Raw genomic sequence first — 22,537 nt, forward strand, 5'->3', positions numbered from 1 at the left:
GAGACTTAATAGCCTTTAATCACCTCCAGGAGAGTCTAAAGTGCTGTCTGATTTCTCCCACAGACGAGAAACAACTATGAGAGCACTCGTGAGGAGATGGAGGAGCTGATGAAGAGAATGAAACACCCGTCGCAGATCCGTCAAATGCACAGCTTCCAGCCCCTCGAGGGCTACCTGTACTGTCAGGAGAAGTGTACGTGTGCTCAGTGTTTTTACAGAAGCCCGATACTTGCAGGAATTCTCTCTGACAAGGCCTGACATGTTTCTTTTTTGTCCCAACAGGGGCTCTTGGTGTGTCCTGGGTCAAATATTATTGCAAGTATTACAAGGAGGGAAGACAGCTGCTCATGGTGCCGTGTGAACAGAAGACCACAACCAAACAGGTGATTTTATAAAAATGAATGAGTAATTATTACTACTAGTGATGCACGATATATTATCAGCCAATAATGGTATGTAATTATGTGTTTTCTGATAATTAAATAATGGACGATAATACAAAATATTAAGCACAGCATCTACCCACTCACATTTCCACCATGATTCATGTTTAGATGTTAGTAAGTATAATTCTAAAAGGCGGAGAGTAATAAAAATGTATAGAAAAGTACACTCCCTTTTTTTTGTCTGACCTTCCCACCATCTTTCCACCATCACCACCCGTTATGTTTGAAATGCCCTATACAGTGGGGCAAAAAAGTATTTAGTCAGCCACCAATTGTGCATTTCTCCCATTTAAAAAGATGAGAGAGGCCTGTAATTTTTATCATAGGTACACTTCAACTATGAGAGACAAAATGAGAAAAAAAATCCAGGAAATCACATTGTAGGATTTTTAATGAATTAATTGGTAAATTCCTCGGTAAAATAAGTATTTGGTCACCTACAAACAATCAAGATTTCTGGCTCTCACAGACCTGTAACTTCTTCTTTAAGAGGCTCCTCTGTCCTCCACTCGTTACCTGTATTAATGGCACCTTTTTGAACTCGTTATCAGTATAAAAGACACCTGTCCACAACCTCAAACAGTCATACTCCAAACTCCACTATGGCCAAGACCAAAGAGCTGTCAAAGGAGACCAGAGACAAAATTGTAGACCTGCACCAGGCTGGGAAAACTGAATCTGCAATAGGTAAGCAGCTTGGTGTGAAGAAATCAACTGTGGGAGCAATTATTAGAAAATGGAAGACATACAAGACCACTGCTAATCTCCCTCGATCTGGGGCCCCACGCAAGATCTCACCCCGTGGGGTCAAAATGATCACAAGAACGGTGAGCAAAAATCCCAGAACCACACGGGGGGACCTAGTGAATGACCTGCAGAGAGCTGGGACCAAAGTAACAGAGGCTACCATCAGTAACACACTATGCCGCCAGGGACTTAAATCCTGCAGTTCCAGACGTGTCCCCCTGCTTAAGCCAGTACATGTCCAGGCCCGTCTGAAGTTTGCTAGAGGGCATTTGGATGATCCAGAAGAGGATTGGGAGAATGTCATATGGTCAGATGAAACCAAAATAGAACTTTTTGGTAAAAACTCAACTCGTCGTGTTTGGAGGAGAAAGAATGCAGAGTTGCATCCAAAGAACACCATACCTACTGTGAAGCATGGGGGTGGAAACATCATGCTTTGGGGCTGTTTTTCTGCAAAGGGACCAGGACGATTGATCCGTGTAAAGGAAAGAATGAATGGGGTCATGTATCGTGAGATTTTGAGTGAAAACCTCCTTCCATCAGCAAGGGCACTGAAGATGAAGCGTGGCTGGGTCTTTCAGCATGACAATGATCCCAAACACACCGCCAGGGCAACGAAGGAGTGGCTTCGTAAGAAGCATTTCAAGGTCCTGGAGTGGCCTAGCCAGTCTCCAGATCTCAACCCCATAGAAAATCTTTGGAGGGAGTTGAAAGTCCGTGTTGGCCAGCGACAGCCCCAAAACATCACTGCTTTAGAGGAGATCTGCATGGAGGAATGGGCCAAAATACCAGCAACAGTGTGTGAAAACCTTGTGGAGACTTACACAAAACGTTTGACCTCTGTCATTGCCAACAAAGGGTATATAACAAAGTATTGAGATGAACTTTTGTTATTGACCAAATACTTATTTTCCACAATAATTTGAAAATAAATTCATTAAAAATCCTACAATGTGATTTTCTGGATTGTTTCCCCCATTTTGTCTCTCATAGTTGAGGTATACCTATAATAAAAATCACAGGCCTCTCTCATCTTTTTAAATGGGAGAACTTGCACAATTGGTGGCTGACTAAACACTTTTTTGCCCCACTGTATATAATCAGCCGATAAAGGGAAATGTATATTATTATGTACAGTATAATACAGACTTAATTTTGACAGATTATTAAAAGCATTCTTCACAAACTGTCTTCTCTCTGTAGAAAAGAGATCCCAACTGTAATTTGCAATATACTTTTATTTTTAACTAGGAAAAAATTAAAGAACATCAGGGCTGTTCGTATTTGTTAACGATACTGATCAGTTAGCTATCGATGATAAGTATCTTTGCTAACTACATCGTGTCTTTTCTATCCTTCAGGTGTGCATAAATTACAGTTGACCAACAAAAAACATAATTTTGCAAAAAAGTCATATTATAGGTAGAAAGCAGGGATCTATCAGTTACCATCTTATAAAAATCCACATTGTGAATTCCTTATCACTACAATAAACCACTCAAAACCCAGTCCATTTCCACTTTTTGCTTGTTTTGGGGACATTTCTTTTTTTGTCCACAAGGCTTTTGGAATGAGTGGGCCATTTATTCTCAGAGATTCTACTCCTGAAATCTGAATTTTCTTTTACCTTTTTGTACCGTGGTAAAACCCCCCAGAGTTCTCAATAAGAGCCACACCTACATTTTGAAGGTTATTGTGACTGCGAGGAAAAAAAGGCTCAGAAGAAACATAATGAACTCGAGTAGGGTGATAAATATTGGTAAAATGTGATTATTGCCAAACGTCTAGAATCCCAAGAATATCTTGTTTTTGTCTGACCTCTTTTATATGCAATGTGAACTGTGCATGTGCTTTTATTTACATTTATAAATGTCCCTGTGTTTTTGTTTGTTGTCATAGAGAGAAACAAACGTATACATACCAACTGACATATACAGCATCTGAATGCAGTTGGAATCCTCACATTGGCTCTGTCATTGTCTCCTTCACATGACCCAACTTTTCTCCCTCTCACTGCAGGGCCCTACGCAGCTGACTTTAAAGTCCTGCATCCGCCGCAAGACGGAGTCCATAGACAAGCGCTTCTGCTTCGACGTGGAAACCATCGAGAGGTAAGCGCAAACAAATCCGAGCTGCTGAGAGATGAGGCAACACCGAGGCCTTGTGGGATAAACAGGTTGGGGCTGCGAGGTGAACAGGTGGCTCACGAGGACCGAGTGTGAGGGCTAAATGGACCGTAGCCCAAACAATCCCTAAGCAGCGGGCACGCACTGCAAACAGATGGCAAACTCTGTGATTTCAGGGGAAGCAACACAACAAGCTCATAATGATATAAGCAGGCAATTCAGTACAAAGTGCATTTTAAAAGACTCTGACGCCATAGGCTGCTCCGACATATCATCAGGAAAAACTCAACAGGGCATTTTTAAAGGAACAAATGCTGCTCGAATTATTCATTAAGTGCTCCAAAGTGTCCCTGAATGTTGAGCAATTTCATTTCTGTCAATGAGGAGGTACATGATAAACTGAAGGTGGCAGTGCTGTCTTGTGTAGATGATGCTCTCGGTTGCAGATGTCCCTGAAAGGCTCCAGATGCTTTTACATGACCTATGACCTCCTGTAGAATGAGTTTATATTTCTCCTCTGCTTTTAATATCATGCATCATTAGTCCGCTGGAATTGTCACAATGTGAGCATACATTTTGATTGGCTCCATCAAAAACACATGTAATCAGTTACTACTTGTTATTTTGTCCAGCTTGAGAAGTAAGTGTAAGACGTGAAACCAAACGTTCACAACACTCAGATACTGCAGCAGTGTGACTGAACAATTAATCCCGGCCTTTGTCTCTTTTTAATGGCATTTGTTGCTGTTTCCATAGAAACACGCCCGTCACTTTCCAAGCTCTTACGGAGGGAGACAGGAAGTTGTGGATGGAGGCCATGGATGGAAAAGAGCCTGTGAGTTAATTTCTTGTTTCCTCTCAGTTTGGATTACTCTTCTCCAAGATATCATGTTTGTGAGAAGTGCTTTGCTGCCAATGGTTTCTGCAATGCAGTGTGGAGTCTGCTCTCATGAGAGAGGCATGGCTACTGGCTATTGTGCACAAATCTCCCATCGCCAGTTTCCATTTCCAATCAGTGGAGCAGAGTCTATCCAAACCCATGTTTTACGTTAATTAGCTTCAATGTTTCTGCTAGTGAAATCTGTAATTACACCTTTTTCTTAAAAAAAGACGCCACAATTATCAAGATTAACCTCACTTGCTAATTCTAAATTGGATTTCCCATAAAAAGACGTTTTTTATTCACAATAACAGCTTCTGTTGAAGCCTGGAGGAAAAACTGGAACAAATGAGAAAAGTTGTTTTGTTGTTATGTTCATCCGGTAATAATAATATGTAACAGTATTTCTTATTTGTATAGAACTGTTCATGTCATAAGCATACATCACTGTCAAAGGAAATTCAAAACAAAAGCAATAGAAGGGTAAACAATGACAATAAACAAATGACCTGCATTTCTACATCGCCTAACATCCCGCAGTAAGTAAGATGTAAAACATGAAGTGGCCACTGTTTGACTCCAAGCAGGATCTTTCAGCTCATGCTGTCTGTCTTCTGTGTTTCCCCTTTTAATTCCATGATCACAGTTAAGCTACATGCCATGTTTTTACCTTGGTGTGAATTAACAGACTTTGAGTGACAGATCAAGCATGATGAGTTTTGACAAGCACCTTTTTAAAACACAATTAGAGTGCTTTCCAATAAAACAGAACACATTTAAAACACACAGCCAATAATAATAATAATTATAATAATAATAATAATAATAATAAAGCTTTATTTTGAAAGCAGTTTTCACTAATTAAAACAGAGAACAAGAAATTCCCTTCAGGTCAGACGGTAAAACCTTTTTAAACACATGCAGCATAACAACATGATAACAGTTTAAGAGACAGAGGGGTTTAAAAAAAACCACAATGAAATAAATGATCATCCCTCTCGGTAAAATAAAGGAAGACCAAATTAATAAATAAAATAAAATACAAAACCTAAAAAAAAAAAAAAAGTAACTAAGAACACAAAAAACAAGGAATGGCTTTTAAGAGAAATCGATATAAGAGGTCGGATAAACAATTTGGAGTGATGCCTTGCACGGCTTTCAAAGTAATGAATCCAATCTTGAAATGTAATCTAAAGGCAACAGGAAGCCAGTTTCAGGAAAGCAGGATCGGTGTTATGTGGTCACATTTGCGAGCCCAAGTTCAAATCCTAGCTGCAGAGTTTGGGATGAGCCGGAGGAGGGAGAGGGATTTATTGCCAGAAAATGTCTTTACAGTCAACTGTTGATGAAGGCTTGTATAACAAATTCCACATTATTGGGAGAAATAAATGGCCTGATCTTGGAACGTTTCTGAGGAAAATAAGCAGGATTGAATATGTGATTTGACATGCTTGTCTTAGCTGAGATTTTAGTGTAAAATAACACCAACATTCCTGCAATGCTGAATTATGGATGATATATAAAACATAAACATTTCACATTTTGTTGATTTATTGGGATCTACTGAACCAACTAAAATGGTGGTTTGAAGAAAAGGCTTTAAAACAGACTGTTTAAATATAATAACCAGATTTTGAACAAAGTGGAATTGTTAAGGCATGTAAACAAGGTATTACAGTCTATGAGGCCGGACCAAACTGATGTTATTTGAGAGATATCCCTCAGTGGATAAAAACATGACCAGACTAATTTCTTAACATGTTGCTGCAAGTAACGATCAGGAGTAACACCAAGATCTGCTGTGACATTTGAGACATGATCAGGGCAAAGATGAACTGCAAAGAACTTCTGTCTTGTCAGTGTAAAAAAATATCTTTATATGTAGAGACGTTTTCATTTATTTCATAAGCTATCACCTCAGAGTACATAGAAAGAATGACAAGGTAAGAACAGTTCAATTAATAATCTCTCAAGGGAAATTTCCAATTTTCATAAAATACCAATACACATGTGCAAATAGAACCTTTACACATTAGAGGTGAAATACACACACTGCACAAACGCATTGTGGAGATGTGTCAGTATTTTGCCAATATTTCTCAGTCAAATGCTATTAACCTCAGATATAATACACAAAAGCTTGGTACCTTTAATATCTATCAGAGCTTTGAAACATTATTTCAACAAGCTTTTAATTTCACACAGCATGTTTTACTCTACATTGCCCTTAAAATGAAATATCGTACAAAATCAGGCTTTTTGCAACATGTCAAAGCAGCAACATGGAGTAAACTGAGTGGATACAGCTATAAATATTGTTCTGAGGACATTGAGATGACAGATGGCGAGGTGAACTGGCTCCTCTCTAGCTATCAGTCCACAGAACATAATTTTTTCGTCTGAACCAATGACCCACGCTGGGTCCCTACAGATGTCAGGAATTTGTTTTGAGTTCCAGGCCGGGTAGGAAACTTACAAAGTTTGTTATTAGGTTGCAGGTTTTGTAAAATCTCCTAATGTAGCCTTTGACGGTCTATCTTTTTGCTTCATCTTGATGTGTTACATCTCTTCTCTGATCCATCGCCTGTGTGATGGATGGGTTTTAGTCTTTTGTTATGGAAAAAAGGCCAAAAATTGTAACTCAATCAGGACCTCTGTAGTGAAGTGGCTATAAAAGACTACCTTTCCCACAGTGCCAACCTTATAAGAGACACAGATATGGGCAACCTATGTGGAAGATGCTGTCGAGACACAGTTTTTAACAGTTAAGTTACATTAAATAATGTAAAAGTTCTTAGTTCTTTATTATTTCATCTGAGTTTGTCCTCTTTTTTAACATTTCTTCTACTATAAAAAAGGCCTATTTTTCTTTGTTGAAAGTGTGGAAAGATTTTTACAGTTTTTTGATTATTCGTGAGTCGCACAACGTCACCACAGTATGGTGACGCAAACAAGTCATCACAACTGTAAGTAAAACAAATAAATTGGAAGATAATTAGTCAGAACCGTTTAATGGCTTGATGGAAACAAAGGACGGGAGCCGCAGTAGGTTACATCAGTCCATTTATTCAGAATTTAGCATCTAGCTTATAGAGAGAAATGCAATAACCTCAACGTTTTGGGATATCCAACTTTTTACCTCATATAGGCAGGAAGCTGCGTAGTGAAGCCAATCTTCTGAATTTAGAAATGCTTACATGTGAGATTTGTTTCGCATAGCAGGATGTAGTCACAGGTGATGTGTGAAATGGTATTAAGCTTGTTAGGCACATTTAGCCTTTTGTGTACTGCTAAATAATGGCACCCTACAGCAAGACGCACACTGTTAGCGATATTCGTCTTTCCTTGTTGCTCTTCTAATCATTTTGAGGTGTTAGTGGAAACCTCTGTGAAAGTAAAAACTGCCAAATTATCAGACACACCCTGCTGCTCCCACAGTCTTGTCTGTATTCAGCAGTGATGAAACAAGTTGTCAGTTCCTCTTTTGGTTGTAGCTTTAAACTCTTTTGTTTCTTCTGTCATATTGGATGATTTAGGTTTATAGAGGGTTGTCGTGTGGGCAAAACATGTAGAACGTCAGTGCCAGAGGATGTGAAAGCAACAAAAGGCACACCTTTCGGTTCCTGTGCAACTTCCCTATTGCCTTCTTCTCAAATTTCACAAGACGTTTTCCATTCACTATGCCCAAATATTGTCAAGCACAAAGATACACTGCACTGCTGCCGAGGTCTATACAAGATCATCTCGGCAGCTGGAATAAACTTCACTACCACACATTCTTTTCAATTTTATTAAACTCTACATGCCACTTTAGCATTTTGAAAGCTGAAATATATACTTTCTTTGGCCTTGAGGTGCAGCATTTCCATGCTTGCTGTTATGTGTTTGAACCTGTGTCTGTTCATACCATATCATTTGAAACTTCCTCATACTCTGCTGTCTTTTGGTTAATCTTTTGAGCCCAGCTCTGGAAGCATACTGGTCTTCTTTAACAATTAATGTGTTAAAATAGTACTCTACGATTCCCCTTCCATCTCACACTTGTTGACTCACAATCTGGAAAAAAAACCTATTTAACAGGAAGGGTATTCAAAAATAGACCAATTCTAGTCATTCTGGTAGAGAGAAATCAAAATGTCCACTGCTTCCAGGCCCTTTTAAGGTGAGGATTTCCTGCAGTTCTGCAGTACCGTATTTTCCGGACTACAAGGCGCACCTGAATATTAGCCGCACAAGCTAAAATTAGGGGAAAATCCTGTTTTGTTCATACATTAGCCGCACCAGACTATACGCCGCAGGGTTCAAAGCTTGTGCAAAAAGTAGCGGCTTATAGTCCGGAAATTACGGTACTCGTCTTGCTCTTGCTAATCTAGTCTCTTTTTCGCGCTAATTCGTACGGCACTACTTTGCCTGGCGGACGGACATGTGACCAACATACCACTCTTTTCCCCCGTGACTGTGTGTCTGATCACATGCCCTTCCGCCAGGCAAAGTAGTGCCATACAACAGCGGAACAAACCAAAACAAAACCTCTTACGATATCACAAAAATCATGAAAAATCCATAGAAAAGCCGCACAGGACTACAAGCCGCAGGGTTCAAAGCTCGTGCAAAAAGTAGCGGCTTATAGTCCGGAAATTACGGTATCTGCATGTATGAAAATATGTTTTGCTTCTTCGGGTTTTCCCTTTCCTGTAATGTGTTGTATAGGTTTTTGTGCATGTACATTTTCTGCAAAAGCTACAATCCTTATGTTCCCTCCTGAGGGAGTTTCTCTACAACACACGTGTTGTTCAACAACATGGTGACATCAATATGCAACACTCATGCTTCTATTAGCTAGCTCTCCAACACCTTGTACATGTTAAGATAAGGGGCGAGACATCTGTTAGTGGTTGATCAATCACAACAGTTCCAGCCAGCTAAGCAATCAGAGCAGACTGGGATCTGGCTTCAGACAGAGGCTAAAAGATGGGACAGACAATATGAGAAAAATAAAGAGCTTTTTGAACACCAGCGCATGGAAACATGTCACAGTAGAGCCATAAAATACAAGTATCAAAATGAAAATGAGCATAAGTTCCTCTTTAAGACCAATATCCCAGAGAGGAGCTCTAGAGGCAGCAGCAGGCTGACCCTGGTCTCTGCAGACAGCCAGCTGGTCCATTACTCCATAAGTTTGTCGCTTGGAAAAATAGTAACATTTCCAACCCAAAGAGTGGTCGTATTGCACGAACCTGTGTGCCAGTATGGAAAAGGCAATACATCACATTAAAAAAAAAGCTTAATTCTCTTCTGAGCCACTGCAATTTATAGTTCAATGGTGGGTAAACAAATGATCTGATCTAGCTTCAAAATCTTTGCATGAAGAGTTCATATTGGTCCGTTTTTAATCATAGCTTCCATCTGACCTTTATTGTTTTATTAAAAGTTACCATGTGAAAACACTGAAACAGAACACATCCGATGAGTTTCCCCCTAAACAAAGTACAGACTGTGGTAGTTGTCCTATTTTGGGGTCTAAATAAATAACAGGGTGTGATGTTGATGTTTAAACCTGTGACAACAAGCACTCATCCCCGGTGTTAGAGTCCTCGAACAAGACTCTACTGTACTGTCCGAGCTGCTCTGTAGCGGTCCCTGACCTCAGATACCCATCAGTGGGGAGGAAAAAAACAGAAAAACAAATTCAGCTGTGTTTGGGGAAGAATAAGACAATGCTTTGATATAAAAATGTTGGACGTCCTGACTGTGTTACCAGTATGCTCGAAGTCTTATTGCTTTTTATTTGTTTAATATTTTTGATTCTGAAATAACCTTTAATTTTCTCCACCTCCATTTTTTTTTCTCTTCATTATCATTTGTATGCAATTCCGCACATGAGTGAAACTGGAAAACTGTGTTAGTAGGGGTCAACATTTCCACCCTTTATAATTGTAGCAGTTTAACATGTACTTTTGATTCCATTAGGATTATACGATTGATATGAAGCGGTTTAACCTAAATATTTCGGACCTGTTACGTAGTGATAATGGAAACACACTCCAATATGATTCATGTTAATACCACTCTTTTTAACACAGGATCCTTTTATTAAAATTGCATATGGATTCAACTTGACAGACTTTATATTGTTCTAGTAATTGATCATTCAAGCTTTAAGGAAACAAACAAAAGTTAAGCTTTCAAAGTTCCCATAAATCCAGATAAAACCTAACTCACTTACAATCATATCAGAGTGTATAATGACATGGGCGGGAGGAATAGAAATTAAATGCCTCCTTTTTATTGGTTCAAATATTCCCCATCTGCAGAATTTTTAATTTATAGCAAATCATTTCATTGCCCCCTGACAGTATGCTAGTATCCCCACTCGGAGAATCCCTGCAACAAACTCTAGGAAATTGGTTTCATTGCAGCATAATGTTCCTCCTGCCAGCATCGAGTGTTGCTCTGATTTTGAGTCTGAAGAAAAACATGTTCATTAATCAGGCTGAATACCAGCCATAGATATTTTCTAGATGTTTTTTGGACATCAACTCGTTTTTACATTTATTTTTTTCTCCATTCAGATCTATCATTCCCCAATTCACAAGCAAGCTGAAAGTAAGTCTGTCATCATTACCCCGTATCACGCTGTGATGTATAGGAACTGTATGACACAGTGATACATTGATCTCACGTTTAATCTCATGTTGAAAATAAGTTGTCTGCTGTTAAAGCTGTTTTATCTTTATCTTACTTCAACAGTGGAACTGAATGAAACAGGATTCAAGTTTGTGCGAAAATGCATCAACTTCATTGAAACAAACGGTAGAGTCTCCTTTTTGAAATTTTTCCCAGCGTTCTTTAACTCTGTTAGTGTTTCTACTTCCCCTGAAGGGGGCACAGTTTAGCCATAGATGCATAGTCTTGATGCCAATCCTGCAGGCTAAACTCAGGGAATAAATGTCCTCTTGTACAATACTCAAAGTTTGAGTTAATTGTCTATTTCACATTGTACATACTTTTTATGATCACATTTTTATCCCAAATGATTAATATCTTAGCTCTGATTTTTTTACTCTCCAAGTATGCTTACACAAGTTGAATCCAAATAACTTAATTGTACCTTGAAGAAAGAAATAACCTTATTATTCTACAGCCCTATCTGCAAATTAAGTGATTCATATCACAAGTTTGAAGAGGAGTATCCAAGTCATAAACATGGAATTTGCCTCATGATCCACAGATGGCACCATATTCAGTCTCAAACTTAATTTTCAGATGAGGGCATTCTCAATCAGGTATCATAAGAATGGCTCCTGTAGGTCCTGCAGAGAACCATGTGGTACATTTCCACTACTCTGTATTTGTAGAGACTTTTCTTATTACCTCCCCCTCTCCTCTTTTTAGGCATCTCACAAGAAGGAGTGTACCGAACAGTTGGCAGCAACATCCAAGTGCAGAAGCTTTTAAATGCCTTCTTTGGTAAGGGAATAAGCCTGTGAACACCTTTTACATCCTTCCCTTCACTGTGTGCCTTACCTTGGACTCATCTTTCTCCATAAAACGAAGCAGGTCCTGCCACTTTGTAAACCTTATCTTCATTAATGACAAGGAGTGATCAGCCGGTCGCTGACCTGCTGTGCCCCTGCTCTGGCGCCAATTCTAAAAAAGAAAACAGTCATCTCTTTGTTAATTTAAGCTCAACATTGCCTCATAGAGTCTTTTAAATCATTGCTTTAATGCTGTGGTCCGAATTTTTATTTTAGATTTGCAATCCCTCCTCTGTCATGGCATTTATTCAGCCCCAACGGGCAGCTGTTTGCTATTTTCAGTTAACAGCAGCTGTTTAAAATGAGCAGCTAGTTCCTTTGTGAACCATGTGGATAAAAGAAGTGCAATTAAGGGGTCTGAAAATTCAAACCAAAGTTGTTCTAACCGTCAGTCTTTCCAGTTGCCAGCAGTGGGCTGGCCTAAAGAATGCAGATTTTGTAGAAGTCTGTGAAAAAATGACACTACTTGTCACTTGATTCATTACTTCTTTCAAAATGCATCTTGGTGTATATTGCTAGTTTCAAGTGATCTTCAATTAATGATGGTCCATTAAGAGTCAAACAGAAGACAAATCAGGACCATGAAACTGAAAAAGCGTAATGGAATTTAGCCATTGTTATTGTTATTATTTAGCCCTGATTTTCCTATTGAGACATAGCTTTTCTTTTATTTCTTTAAAATACAATTACTCTATGTTTTCTGAGTTCATGGCCTCACGTGGCTTATTATTACATTTTAGCTAGCAGATGTGACATGTGTAACTGGTTATCAGTGTTTTCTACAATATTTTCTAGTTTAACCTACAAAGTTTTCTACTTTTTGTTTTGATTTGCTCCATCACAGACCCAACAAACCCAGGAGACGTTGATTTCCACAGCAGCGAAATGGATGTTAAAACAATCACAAGTGCACTGAAGTTTTATCTGAGGTACGTTTGTGTGTGAGAAGATGCATGCAGGTTGGAGACACAAAGTCAGAGTGTGGAAAACGCTGCATAGTCAATTTTCCATGAAGCCGCTTCTCTGTGTGGACTGATCTGAATCCAGATAAACATAGGAGCAATCTGTCGTTCTTAATACATCAAATGTGTGCTTGACTCTGTAATCTCTAATTTAATTGGCAAAAAGTGTTTGAAGTAGTCGTTTATGTTTAATTGTGGCCTTGCACTTTTGTTAGGAGTGTGTGTATTTTTTTTTCTGCAGGAGCTTGTCTGAACCTCTGATGACCTACAGTCTGCACAGAGACCTCATATGTGCTGCAAGTAAGACAGATTTTGGCCATTAGATTAGGCAGTTTGGTTTGCATGTTCATGTTTTATTTGGTCTCCATTTTCAACTCTATAAAACTAATAGTCCTCTCCTTTTAGCACACAACAGGAAAAAATAGTTCTCTTTTAAATGCATGCTCATTCACGTTTTACCTAAAGTAGGCAAATACTGAATATTTTCTTTTAGCAACAATAAACAAAGATAAAGTGATAAATGCATTGATCACACGTTTGCGGATAGCTTTATTAATAATCTATAAATTATAGGATGGATGCTTGGATTATATTTGTTTACATTTTATATCACGGTTGCAATAAAGATAATTGTCATTTTCCATCATTCTGATTTTATTTTATAGATGAATCAATTACTCGTCCGGTCTATAAAATGCCTTGAAAAAAGTAAAAACTATCTTTATCAAACAAAAGATAAGATCATTGTTATGACCACCCTATCAAAAATAATTCAGTTTAGAATCATAGATGAGTAAAGAAACCAGAAAATACTTAAATTTAAAAGATGTAATCAGAGAATGTTTACTTATTTTGACAACTATTGACGGTTAGACGAATCAGTTGAGAAATATATCTTTGCAGCACTATTTCAAATTCAGTTTTTTTTTAATAGCTTCATTTAAACGTTCAATTTGTATCGTATTCTCCTTCAGACTTAAGTTTCCATGAATAATAATAATCGCCTGGATAAAAAACTGGATGACAAAAGCATTTTAAATACAGCGCAGGCTGCAGGTTCAGCAGTTTACCAGCAGCACCAGGTCTGTCTGGAAGTCACGAAAAGAAATCGGAGTCGTCTGCTTTCTAAATCTGTCACACAAAGTCACTGTAAAACAGAAAACACAATGACTTTATTAGCCTCAGCTTCATTCCTTCAGGATGTTACTCTGAAAGGAATGTTGGCTTCAGTTTCTTTATACAGTTTATTACACAGGCCTGATGTTGATTAGGATCATTGTAGTTTTTCCTCTCTGTCGTGCCTTTGCAATTTATCGCTATTCCCTTTTCCATATGTTCTTTTAGTTATTTTTAAAAATATATAATAATATTATTTATGAATGATTTCTGTTGAAATATTTCTGATAGTCCATATATTTTAGTAAAAGAACCATAATGTTGAATGAACTTTAAACGGTTATGATTTTTATATATATACTGTTCTTTTATTAGGTAATTGTATGTTGTCTTTGTGTCACAGAGTCCGATAATATCGATTTTCGGCTGAGTGAGGTTCATTCCCTTTCGTACAAACTACCAGAGAAGAATCGGGAGATGGTGGAGATGCTTATCAAACACTTGGTCAAGTAAGTGCTAGTTTACATTTATTTAACTGCCAATATCAGACCTTTTGCTGTCTTTCTGAAAGGATCTGGGATTACTGCACATGAACCTGCCCTTTGCGAGAGTTGGTAACATTTTATTCAACCCACTGTGATTTTTGTCCACAGTGTGTGCAGTCACAGTGATGAGAATCGGATGACCCCTTCAAACATGGCGGTTATCTTTGGACCCACGCTGATGAGAGCACAGGAGGAGACGGTGGCAGCCATGTTGGATATCAAGTTCCAGAATATTGTCGTTGAAATTCTGATTGAGAACTGCAAAAAGGTACTTTTTAAGAGAATCTAAAGTTTGTTTGGTCTGAAACAAAAAGAGTTAAACCCCATCAGTGTTTACATTTTCTACTACTTAAAGGGAATTGAAGGCCATTTTAGAAAATGTGCTTATTTGCCTTGTTGCCAAGAGTGAAATGAGAAGATTCATAGAACTCATGTCTGTAAATATGAAGCTTACGGCAGCAGCAAACTCACTTAGCACAAGGACTGAGAACAGACGTGAACAGCTGGCTTAGCTAGAATTTGTTGGGTCATTGCCTGCAAAATGGGGAAGGTCATATATTTTGATGCCATAGATAATTGTTCACGGCAAAGAAAATGTCTATCACAAAAACCAAAGTAAAATTCCAGAATGAGGTTTTTACATGATTATAATGCTTTATACAACGACACCATTGATCAGACCCAGGCTAGCAGTCTTTATGCTAAGCTAAGCTAGCTGGCTGCTGACTATACTACTACTAGCTACACACAGACAGTGTTGTGCCAGTTCACAGCTTTTCTGAACTAGTTCAAGTTCAGTTCATACATGCTCAAAGTGAACAGTTCACGTTCAAAGTTCACAATTTTAATTCTGAACTAGTTCAAAGTTCAGTTCATTTCACTTTTTTCGTGAGATATTCAAATAAATACTTTTTTTCACACTACTAGAAATCACTATACGTTCTTTGAAACTGTTCATTGTAGACATTTGCTCATAACACTGCTATTGTGGGTTTCTTAACAGGTGCTGAAACTTGTAGCAATACAGACAAGATAGACCAGTTCTATACTTAGTGCAATGAAATCTACTAGCATTCAATTAAATAAAGAATATATAATATGAAATATGAATATATTATTTGATATATATGATATTATATATACCTATGTGTGTGTATGAAATGAGCAAAACTCTTGAATTGCATTCACACTGGATGGATGTTTTAATTCAATGTGCCGTTTCAAATTCGAGAAGGACGTTGTCGATGTCCTAACTTGTTTTTGCTGCGCAGGTGGACACATCTTACACAGGAAGGAAAGATTTTTGCCGTCGGGGTCTTGGTTTGCAAGAGTGTAAAATTGTTTTAAATGTTCGTGAGGAGAATCGGAGTCCGTCTCCGTGCCATCACTTCCACTAGCCATCTTGTTTTGGTTTTTTTTAAATCGCAGCGCTTTCTCTCACTCTCGTCATTGGTCTCTGTATCTCTCTATCTCTCTCTCTCGAGCCTCCAGCCCTCCGCGCTCTCGGCGTTGCTATGCCTAAGCCGCTCTGCTGCAATTCATCATGGGTAACGTCGTGCGGAAGCCAGTACGTTTCAACTATTCAACTCAACTATTCTCAGGCGGACACTACGTTGCCCGCAATGCATTGCGCATACAGTGCCAAAACTATCTCTGCGTTGATACATGATTTAAGCGGCACCTACAGGAGGGAGGAACTTTCTCTCTCGTTGCGTTTCAAAAGAGAAAACAGATGTCACTCAGTTTTCAATGGAAAACAAATGCCAACGTTCATTTATAGTGATGTCTGCCGTTCATGACACATAATGTGAACTAATTCACGTTCAAGTTCTTTATTGAAAAATGTGTTGCGTTCAGTTCAACGTTCACGAAAAAATGAGCGTGTTCAATGAACGCGTTCTTTTGAACTCGTTCATGCACAACACTGCACACAGACATGTTAGAAATAGTGTCATTGCTATTATATAACTATGGGTAAGAAAGATAATATTGCTTCTGTTTACTTTCCACCCGACTACTATCTTGAATCAGTGTATTTCCCAAAATGTAAAACATTGTTATACTTCCTGATGCAGTTTTTGTGCAGCAGAAGCATTTGTTTGAGCTATTGGTCACTAGGTAACTCATTTGGTATTTGTACACAGTCTGTGTTTTCTGCTCCTTCTCATGTATAAACATGTATTACTTCAAATTTTTTTTGATGACAGATCTTCAGTTATGTGCCGGAGGACAGCACTGCCCCACCTGTCCCTCCCCCGCGCATCACCCCGAGGAAGCGGCAACCAATCACAATCTCCAAGCGGCCACCTCGTGTTTTTCAGGCTCTTAGTCATGACCACTTTCACACAGAAAGTAATTATTAGTCTCCCTTGCCTTCACTGTCATCTTCATCCTCATCATTATCCCACCCTGTCTGTGATAAGTGTACAGTAATTATTTTTACTGTTTTTTCTTCTTCTTAACATTCTCAGCAAATTTTAATTTACTGTTATTTGTGTCTTTATCTATCAAATGCCATTTAAAAAAAAAAAATCACATATTTCTAAACATGGAATACTTTGTCAAATCCAAATCATCAAAATCCTTTCCGTATTAATTGTCATTTATTGTTTATGGATTTGGTCGTTTTTACTTCAAGTACAAATAAATGTATCCACTCCACTCTATTCGTGTGTCTGTTCCATTTCACCTGGACTCAAGGATGAACAGATATTATTACATCATCATCATCATTTTAGTAGATCAAGATAACAAAACAAGTTTTTGAACATTGTATAATAATATCAAATACAAAACATTATACACAGATATATTTAAGACTGGATGGAAGACGTGGATGTAAACTGCATCCTCAATGTGAAGCGTTGGTATACAACTGTGAGGCGGTGATCCTACATTAGTCCTTTTTTCTTTCAAGGCCCCTGACTCAATCGTATAATCTGTCTGTCTGAACCGTTTATTAAGTGGGTGTGTGTCCTTCCTCTCAAACCCTGTAGCAGAAACATTGGGCACTATTAGCCTTTCCTTTTTGCATTGGTTACACATTTGGCTTATCTTTATTTTCTACTAAAGTTAACAAAAGAATCAAACTAGATCCAAACCTGTGAATGTGTTACCAGTGTAATGCTGGGTTAATATGACCTTCAGTCTATTTTCCCTGTTCCTTTTCTCCCATATTGAACATAATTTGAGGGAAACATTTCCATTTGGCTGGAAGTTATTGAACTGATTTATGAAGAAAAACCTATTCTTTATCTCCTTGTCTGGCACTTCAATGACCTTGCATTAACCAGTGTGTTTTCTTGCATCAGATGGCCAGAATGACAGCTCTATTGCAGCTGAGGAGGTCTCAAGCAACCCCGTCCCCCTGCAGCGGACGAGACCTGTGGGCTGTGCTCCGCAGCTTCCAAGAGAGCCTCCTCCGAGACTAGCGCTGATGCCCAGGCCAGGTAGCCGTCATGACAAACACTCAGACCCTGACGCTGGCAGGATAGACGATACGAGACAAAGGCCGGATTCTTCTGCAGCGGCAAATGGGGAGTCTGGAGTCTATGTGAGCAGAGTACCGTCGTTCCAGGGCAGGAAACTACCTCCTAAAGTCACGCCAGTCAACCGAGAAGGTAGGATTTAGGAATAAAGTCTTCTGTCTTTTGGTTTGCTAGGACATGAAAATACGCATAGTAACATTGTCAGCAAACAGAAAACTTGTGTCTGCTTGTTTATCATGTGGCTGCATCCAGTCCTTTAAAGTCATTCTTCTCTCCTTTTCTTTTGTATTTTGTTTGAGCAAGTAGTTCCGTTGAGTTACTATATATCTTCTGCCAGAGGATTCCAATCAAGTCATGTCTATAATGCATTGAACTATTACTTTGAATGAGTTATAATCTGTAGCTGTAGTTACGTTAAATTCTGAGCATTTTATAATAACTGTAAGGTCAAGTGCACAACCACCTCATAGTTTCTGGTCACTCACTGACTTTGTTTAGCTTATAAAGTCTTATAAAGAATTGTAGTGTTTTCTGATCCCCATAATATATTGTTATGATTTTATAATGCATTATAATCATTTATGATGGGTTATAATGTGCCTATGAGTTACTGTTGGAGGCCGTTGTTTTCTTTATACTATGTGTAAGTGAATGCTCACGTATATTTTTATGATGGCAGTTAAGACACACTATGATCCTTGCAACAACAAAAGTAAGCGTTTCAGATTTTATGAAACTTGACCTTTACAGTCATTTTAAAACGCTTTATAAGGATGATTGTTATAACAAAGTATTACGATTTATAGATCATTTATTTAGTGCTACAAGCAGATTATAACACATTTAAGTGGGTTTATAATACTTTATATACATAACTTCATATCCAGTTTTACCAAATTACCATAGTACAATCAGGGAATGATAACATCACAAAGAAAAAAACGTACCTATCTTATACAACATGAGATGGAAAACATATAGGGATAAGATGCAAATATTGGGTTTTTTAGTATGGTTGTGGAAATAGGAGGCTCAGTTGTGTTGTTATAACAAGTCCCACTTGTTCATCCTTGCTTTCAGCGGTAAGTCATCTGCCGTGGTTTTGTTCCTTTTCAATCATTTTCAAATGAATGAAGTCTTGGTTTTGAAAGTTTTAAGTGAACACTTTTCCTATGAAATCAATGGATCATAAAATAAGTGTCATTAAAGCAATCATGGTGAAAGATAATTTGTCACTGTTCAGCTTTGTTTGCAGCCGTAAAGGCCTATTTGCTGGTTTCTTTTTACCAAAAAAGTATGTGCTCTAACTCTCCGCCTGTAATTGTAAAGCTCTTTTGTTATTTGAATTGAACAGCCATACTATAGTGAACGTCAAGATTTGTTTCCTCACCTCTTTTCATTTACAGCCTTTAGTGTTTCATTTAGCCTTTTACAATTTAACTTAAGTCATTAAATTGCCCTATATGATCATTTTCAGGATCATATTTTGTATTTTGTGCCTTCACTTTTTATGTTTTACATGCTTTAATATAATCTGAACAAATGTTGTTGTTTTTTTAGCGGATTCCGATGGTCTGACCAGGACGAGGTCCACAGAGAAACAACCCATTTGCAGACCCCCTGTCAGGCCTCCTGAGCCACCCTCACGGTTCCCCGCTTCACTAAAGATCCCGAGTGCAGCCAGCAGCGAGAGCAACGCCATATCCTAGTAAGTTGTGGTTCAACATCATATTTAAACACACCAAGCTGCTTCTCTGTGGTAACAGGGCCGTGGGAACCAGAATTCTTGTTGGTTGCAAGGGGATCAAATACTTATTTCCCACAATTAAACTCAAATCAATTTATATATTTTTTTGATGTACATATTTGGATTTTCTTTTTGATATTCTGTCTCTCACTGTCAAAATAAACCTACCATTAAAAGTACAGACTGTTCAGTTCTTTGTAAGTGGGTAAACTAACAAAATCGGCAGGGGATCAAACACTTATTTCCTTCACTGTAAAATAAAAATATATTTGATTTAATTGTATGAATTCATATTTATGTTTAACATTGTTATATTTATTAAAACATTTTTTTTAAATACATTTGAATGTTTAGTTATATTTTTCTTTTGGTTCAATTGCCTGTTATTTTTTTATTTGTTTTTTTTCAGTCCACATGAAAAATACATTTCTATAGATGCGCCACACTCAGCCAAGAGGCTATTTTTCATCAGTAGTCCCTGGAAAGATGTTCTATGGTCACCATAACATTTTTTAACAAAGAATCTCACAAATAATTTAAAAAATATGTTTATCTGCAACACTACAAATATATCTGCTTCTTTTTCCGCAGTGTTGCTTCTAAAACCAAGTTTTTTGAGAATGCCTCTCGGCATGTTGCCAGGTATGTAAAAGCCACTTCTTTGTTTTGTCTTTACTCTAGTTTGTCCGGTTTTTCCCCACATGCTTTTACAGTACAGTTGGTTATAACTCAACAAAAGATTAAAATCTGACTCTTTTCATAATGATGTAATTCTGGAGATAGAAACATGTGTGTCATCTTTGATGATTTGCTTGGATGATCCAATTTAGGATCCCTGTTGCACTCCCTGCACACACAGTGATGGAAATGAGGAATGTGTGAGAGTTTCATCAAAGAGAGTTTATATTTGTCTTTATTGACCAGATTTATTATTTTACAACTGTGTAATACGAAAATTGGTTAGACAAATGTGGACAGTTTTTTTACAAACAACAGTACTACAATAACTCGGGCATTGGTCATACAGTCTGACTTTTTTGTTTAGATTTTATAGACATGCTCTTTGCTTATTTGGACCTTTAGGCGGATACTGGGCTGTCTTGTGGGTGAGCTGGAACCAAAAATGTAATTTATAATTGACTTGTTTTTCTGTTTTCTAATTTAGTCCACCGGCATCTCCATCCTCATCAACAAGTTCAAATGTGTAATAGAGGTGAGCTGTTTTCTGTTTCAGATTTGACAGCATTATAGAAATGAATGCACACAGTGTACTTGTGTATAAAAGGCATCTGTTTTAATGTGTTTTTATGAACTTGACGAAAACTTTTTGCTTTGTTTCCTCAGAAAATTAAATTTGTCGAGACTCAGACCACATCATGTGACTTCTACATGTGCTGTTGGGTGCTGATCAAGCTGGAGGGAGTCCCCGCCAACACTCTGAGGATGTGACTCTTAAATTAATGGATCTATTTGATTTTTATTCGCAAGAGTGGTGTGCAAGGCAACACAGTAGCAAAGGGAATTTTGGAGTAAATGCAAAGTAATCCTGTAAGTGTTTCATTATTATTCCAAAGTTAGGATGGAGTATTATTGTTGTTTTCCCCATGTTTCATGCCACTTTACAATTGTGTCAAATAATATTACATTTATTTTTTGTTATTTCACAATGTTAAATATTAGTGTAAGGAAACTAATGGGTACAGCTTACTTAGGCTAAAATGATTAAATAGGTTTAATTTTTCATTAATTTGAAATTGTGAAATATTATTCATAATATTGACTTTAGATTTTACAAGTATTGGTCTGTCAAGGAGCTGGGTGAAGCAAATTCATTTTAAGCTACAGCTTGGGAGTAATTACTTCTTTTTAAAATAATATTTAGATTGAAATATGTTTGTCAGTTTAGACATAGTGTGTCATTCAGCCATAAGTCACTTTTTAAGAGGCATTACAAAAAGTATTTTGCTTGTCAGTGTAGTTTGAATTTACACCATGAATATTACATTAGCGTAAGTTTAAAAGGGAACATAAAATAGTGTACATTCCTTTAATTCTGATTTTGTGTCACCAGAGAGCCTTGACGTTCACCTGCGTCTGTTGAAACTCAAATAAATTGTTGGAGAAACAAAAAATGTTTTTAAATAAGAATTTGTTACAATTGTTTGTTGCAATATGTAAAAAATAAATAATACTTGAGTGAATGTTATTACTCAAAGCTGTGTATGGCCTAGTGTTTTGACATTGAAATCAATTCCACAGTTTATATTTCACATTTGTACTTACTTATTACCATTTATTTTTATGTGTTCTCTGGGGTGATGAAAAGCAGTAACACATCTTCTTAATGTGGTGTTTATTGCTCTCTAATACAACTTGGTGCCAGACCCATTTTCACCATTTAAAGTGAGACCGTTTTAATTAAAGCTAATGTGTTATATACCAACTAAGAGTGCAAGAACAGTTTGCAAAGTTATACAATTAACGAAATGTAAGTGCTGTCTCAGTTTAGGTTGATTTTAGAAACATATGCTGTGCCCCCTCATCCGCTGTGCCCCCTCAGTTGATTCATTTAAAAAGCACCTCAAGGCACACCTTTTCTCTGAGGCCTATGGACTTTAACCCCCTCACAACCCCACCTGGCGCCCTGCGCACTTGCACCCTCACTCGCTCTCACACACGCACTCACACACACACACACACACACACACACACACTCTTTGTAAAGCGACCTTGAGAGTCCTGAAAGGCGCTATATAAAATTAATTTATTATTATTATTATTATTATTATATGAAGGTCTGTCACCATACACTAATAATGCATGGTATTTATTTGAACGCTTTTCCAAGTTCTCAAAACGTTTACATGTCCAACATATCATTACATATATTGGACATATAATACATTGAATACTGAGGACAATACCCACAGGAACAATTTTAC

At 37.7% G+C, this 22,537-nt stretch overlaps 1 protein-coding gene across 1 annotated transcript in view; it reads left to right on the forward strand.

Moving 5' to 3' along the window:
• The window catches only part of LOC134872093 (oligophrenin-1-like), a 28,942-nt gene extending 7,128 nt beyond the window's left edge, over window positions 1–21,814 (forward strand). Inside the window, exons 8-24 of the mRNA XM_063895222.1 lie at window positions 64–193; window positions 283–383; window positions 3,213–3,304; window positions 4,076–4,154; window positions 10,772–10,805; window positions 10,950–11,012; window positions 11,595–11,669; window positions 12,582–12,666; window positions 12,941–12,999; window positions 14,219–14,324; window positions 14,469–14,628; window positions 16,568–16,712; window positions 17,672–17,980; window positions 19,409–19,556; window positions 20,187–20,237; window positions 20,761–20,808; window positions 20,940–21,814. Coding sequence (XP_063751292.1) covers window positions 64–193; window positions 283–383; window positions 3,213–3,304; window positions 4,076–4,154; window positions 10,772–10,805; window positions 10,950–11,012; window positions 11,595–11,669; window positions 12,582–12,666; window positions 12,941–12,999; window positions 14,219–14,324; window positions 14,469–14,628; window positions 16,568–16,712; window positions 17,672–17,980; window positions 19,409–19,556; window positions 20,187–20,237; window positions 20,761–20,803 — 1,680 coding nt within the window. The 3' untranslated portion in view covers window positions 20,804–20,808; window positions 20,940–21,814. The remainder of the gene's footprint in view (window positions 1–63; window positions 194–282; window positions 384–3,212; window positions 3,305–4,075; window positions 4,155–10,771; window positions 10,806–10,949; window positions 11,013–11,594; window positions 11,670–12,581; window positions 12,667–12,940; window positions 13,000–14,218; window positions 14,325–14,468; window positions 14,629–16,567; window positions 16,713–17,671; window positions 17,981–19,408; window positions 19,557–20,186; window positions 20,238–20,760; window positions 20,809–20,939) is intronic.
• The last annotated feature ends 723 nt before the right edge of the window (window positions 21,815–22,537 follow it).

This window comes from Eleginops maclovinus, chromosome 11 (genome assembly GCF_036324505.1).
Source record: "Eleginops maclovinus isolate JMC-PN-2008 ecotype Puerto Natales chromosome 11, JC_Emac_rtc_rv5, whole genome shotgun sequence".
In the NCBI taxonomy this organism is placed as follows: Eukaryota; Metazoa; Chordata; class Actinopteri; order Perciformes; family Eleginopidae; genus Eleginops; species Eleginops maclovinus.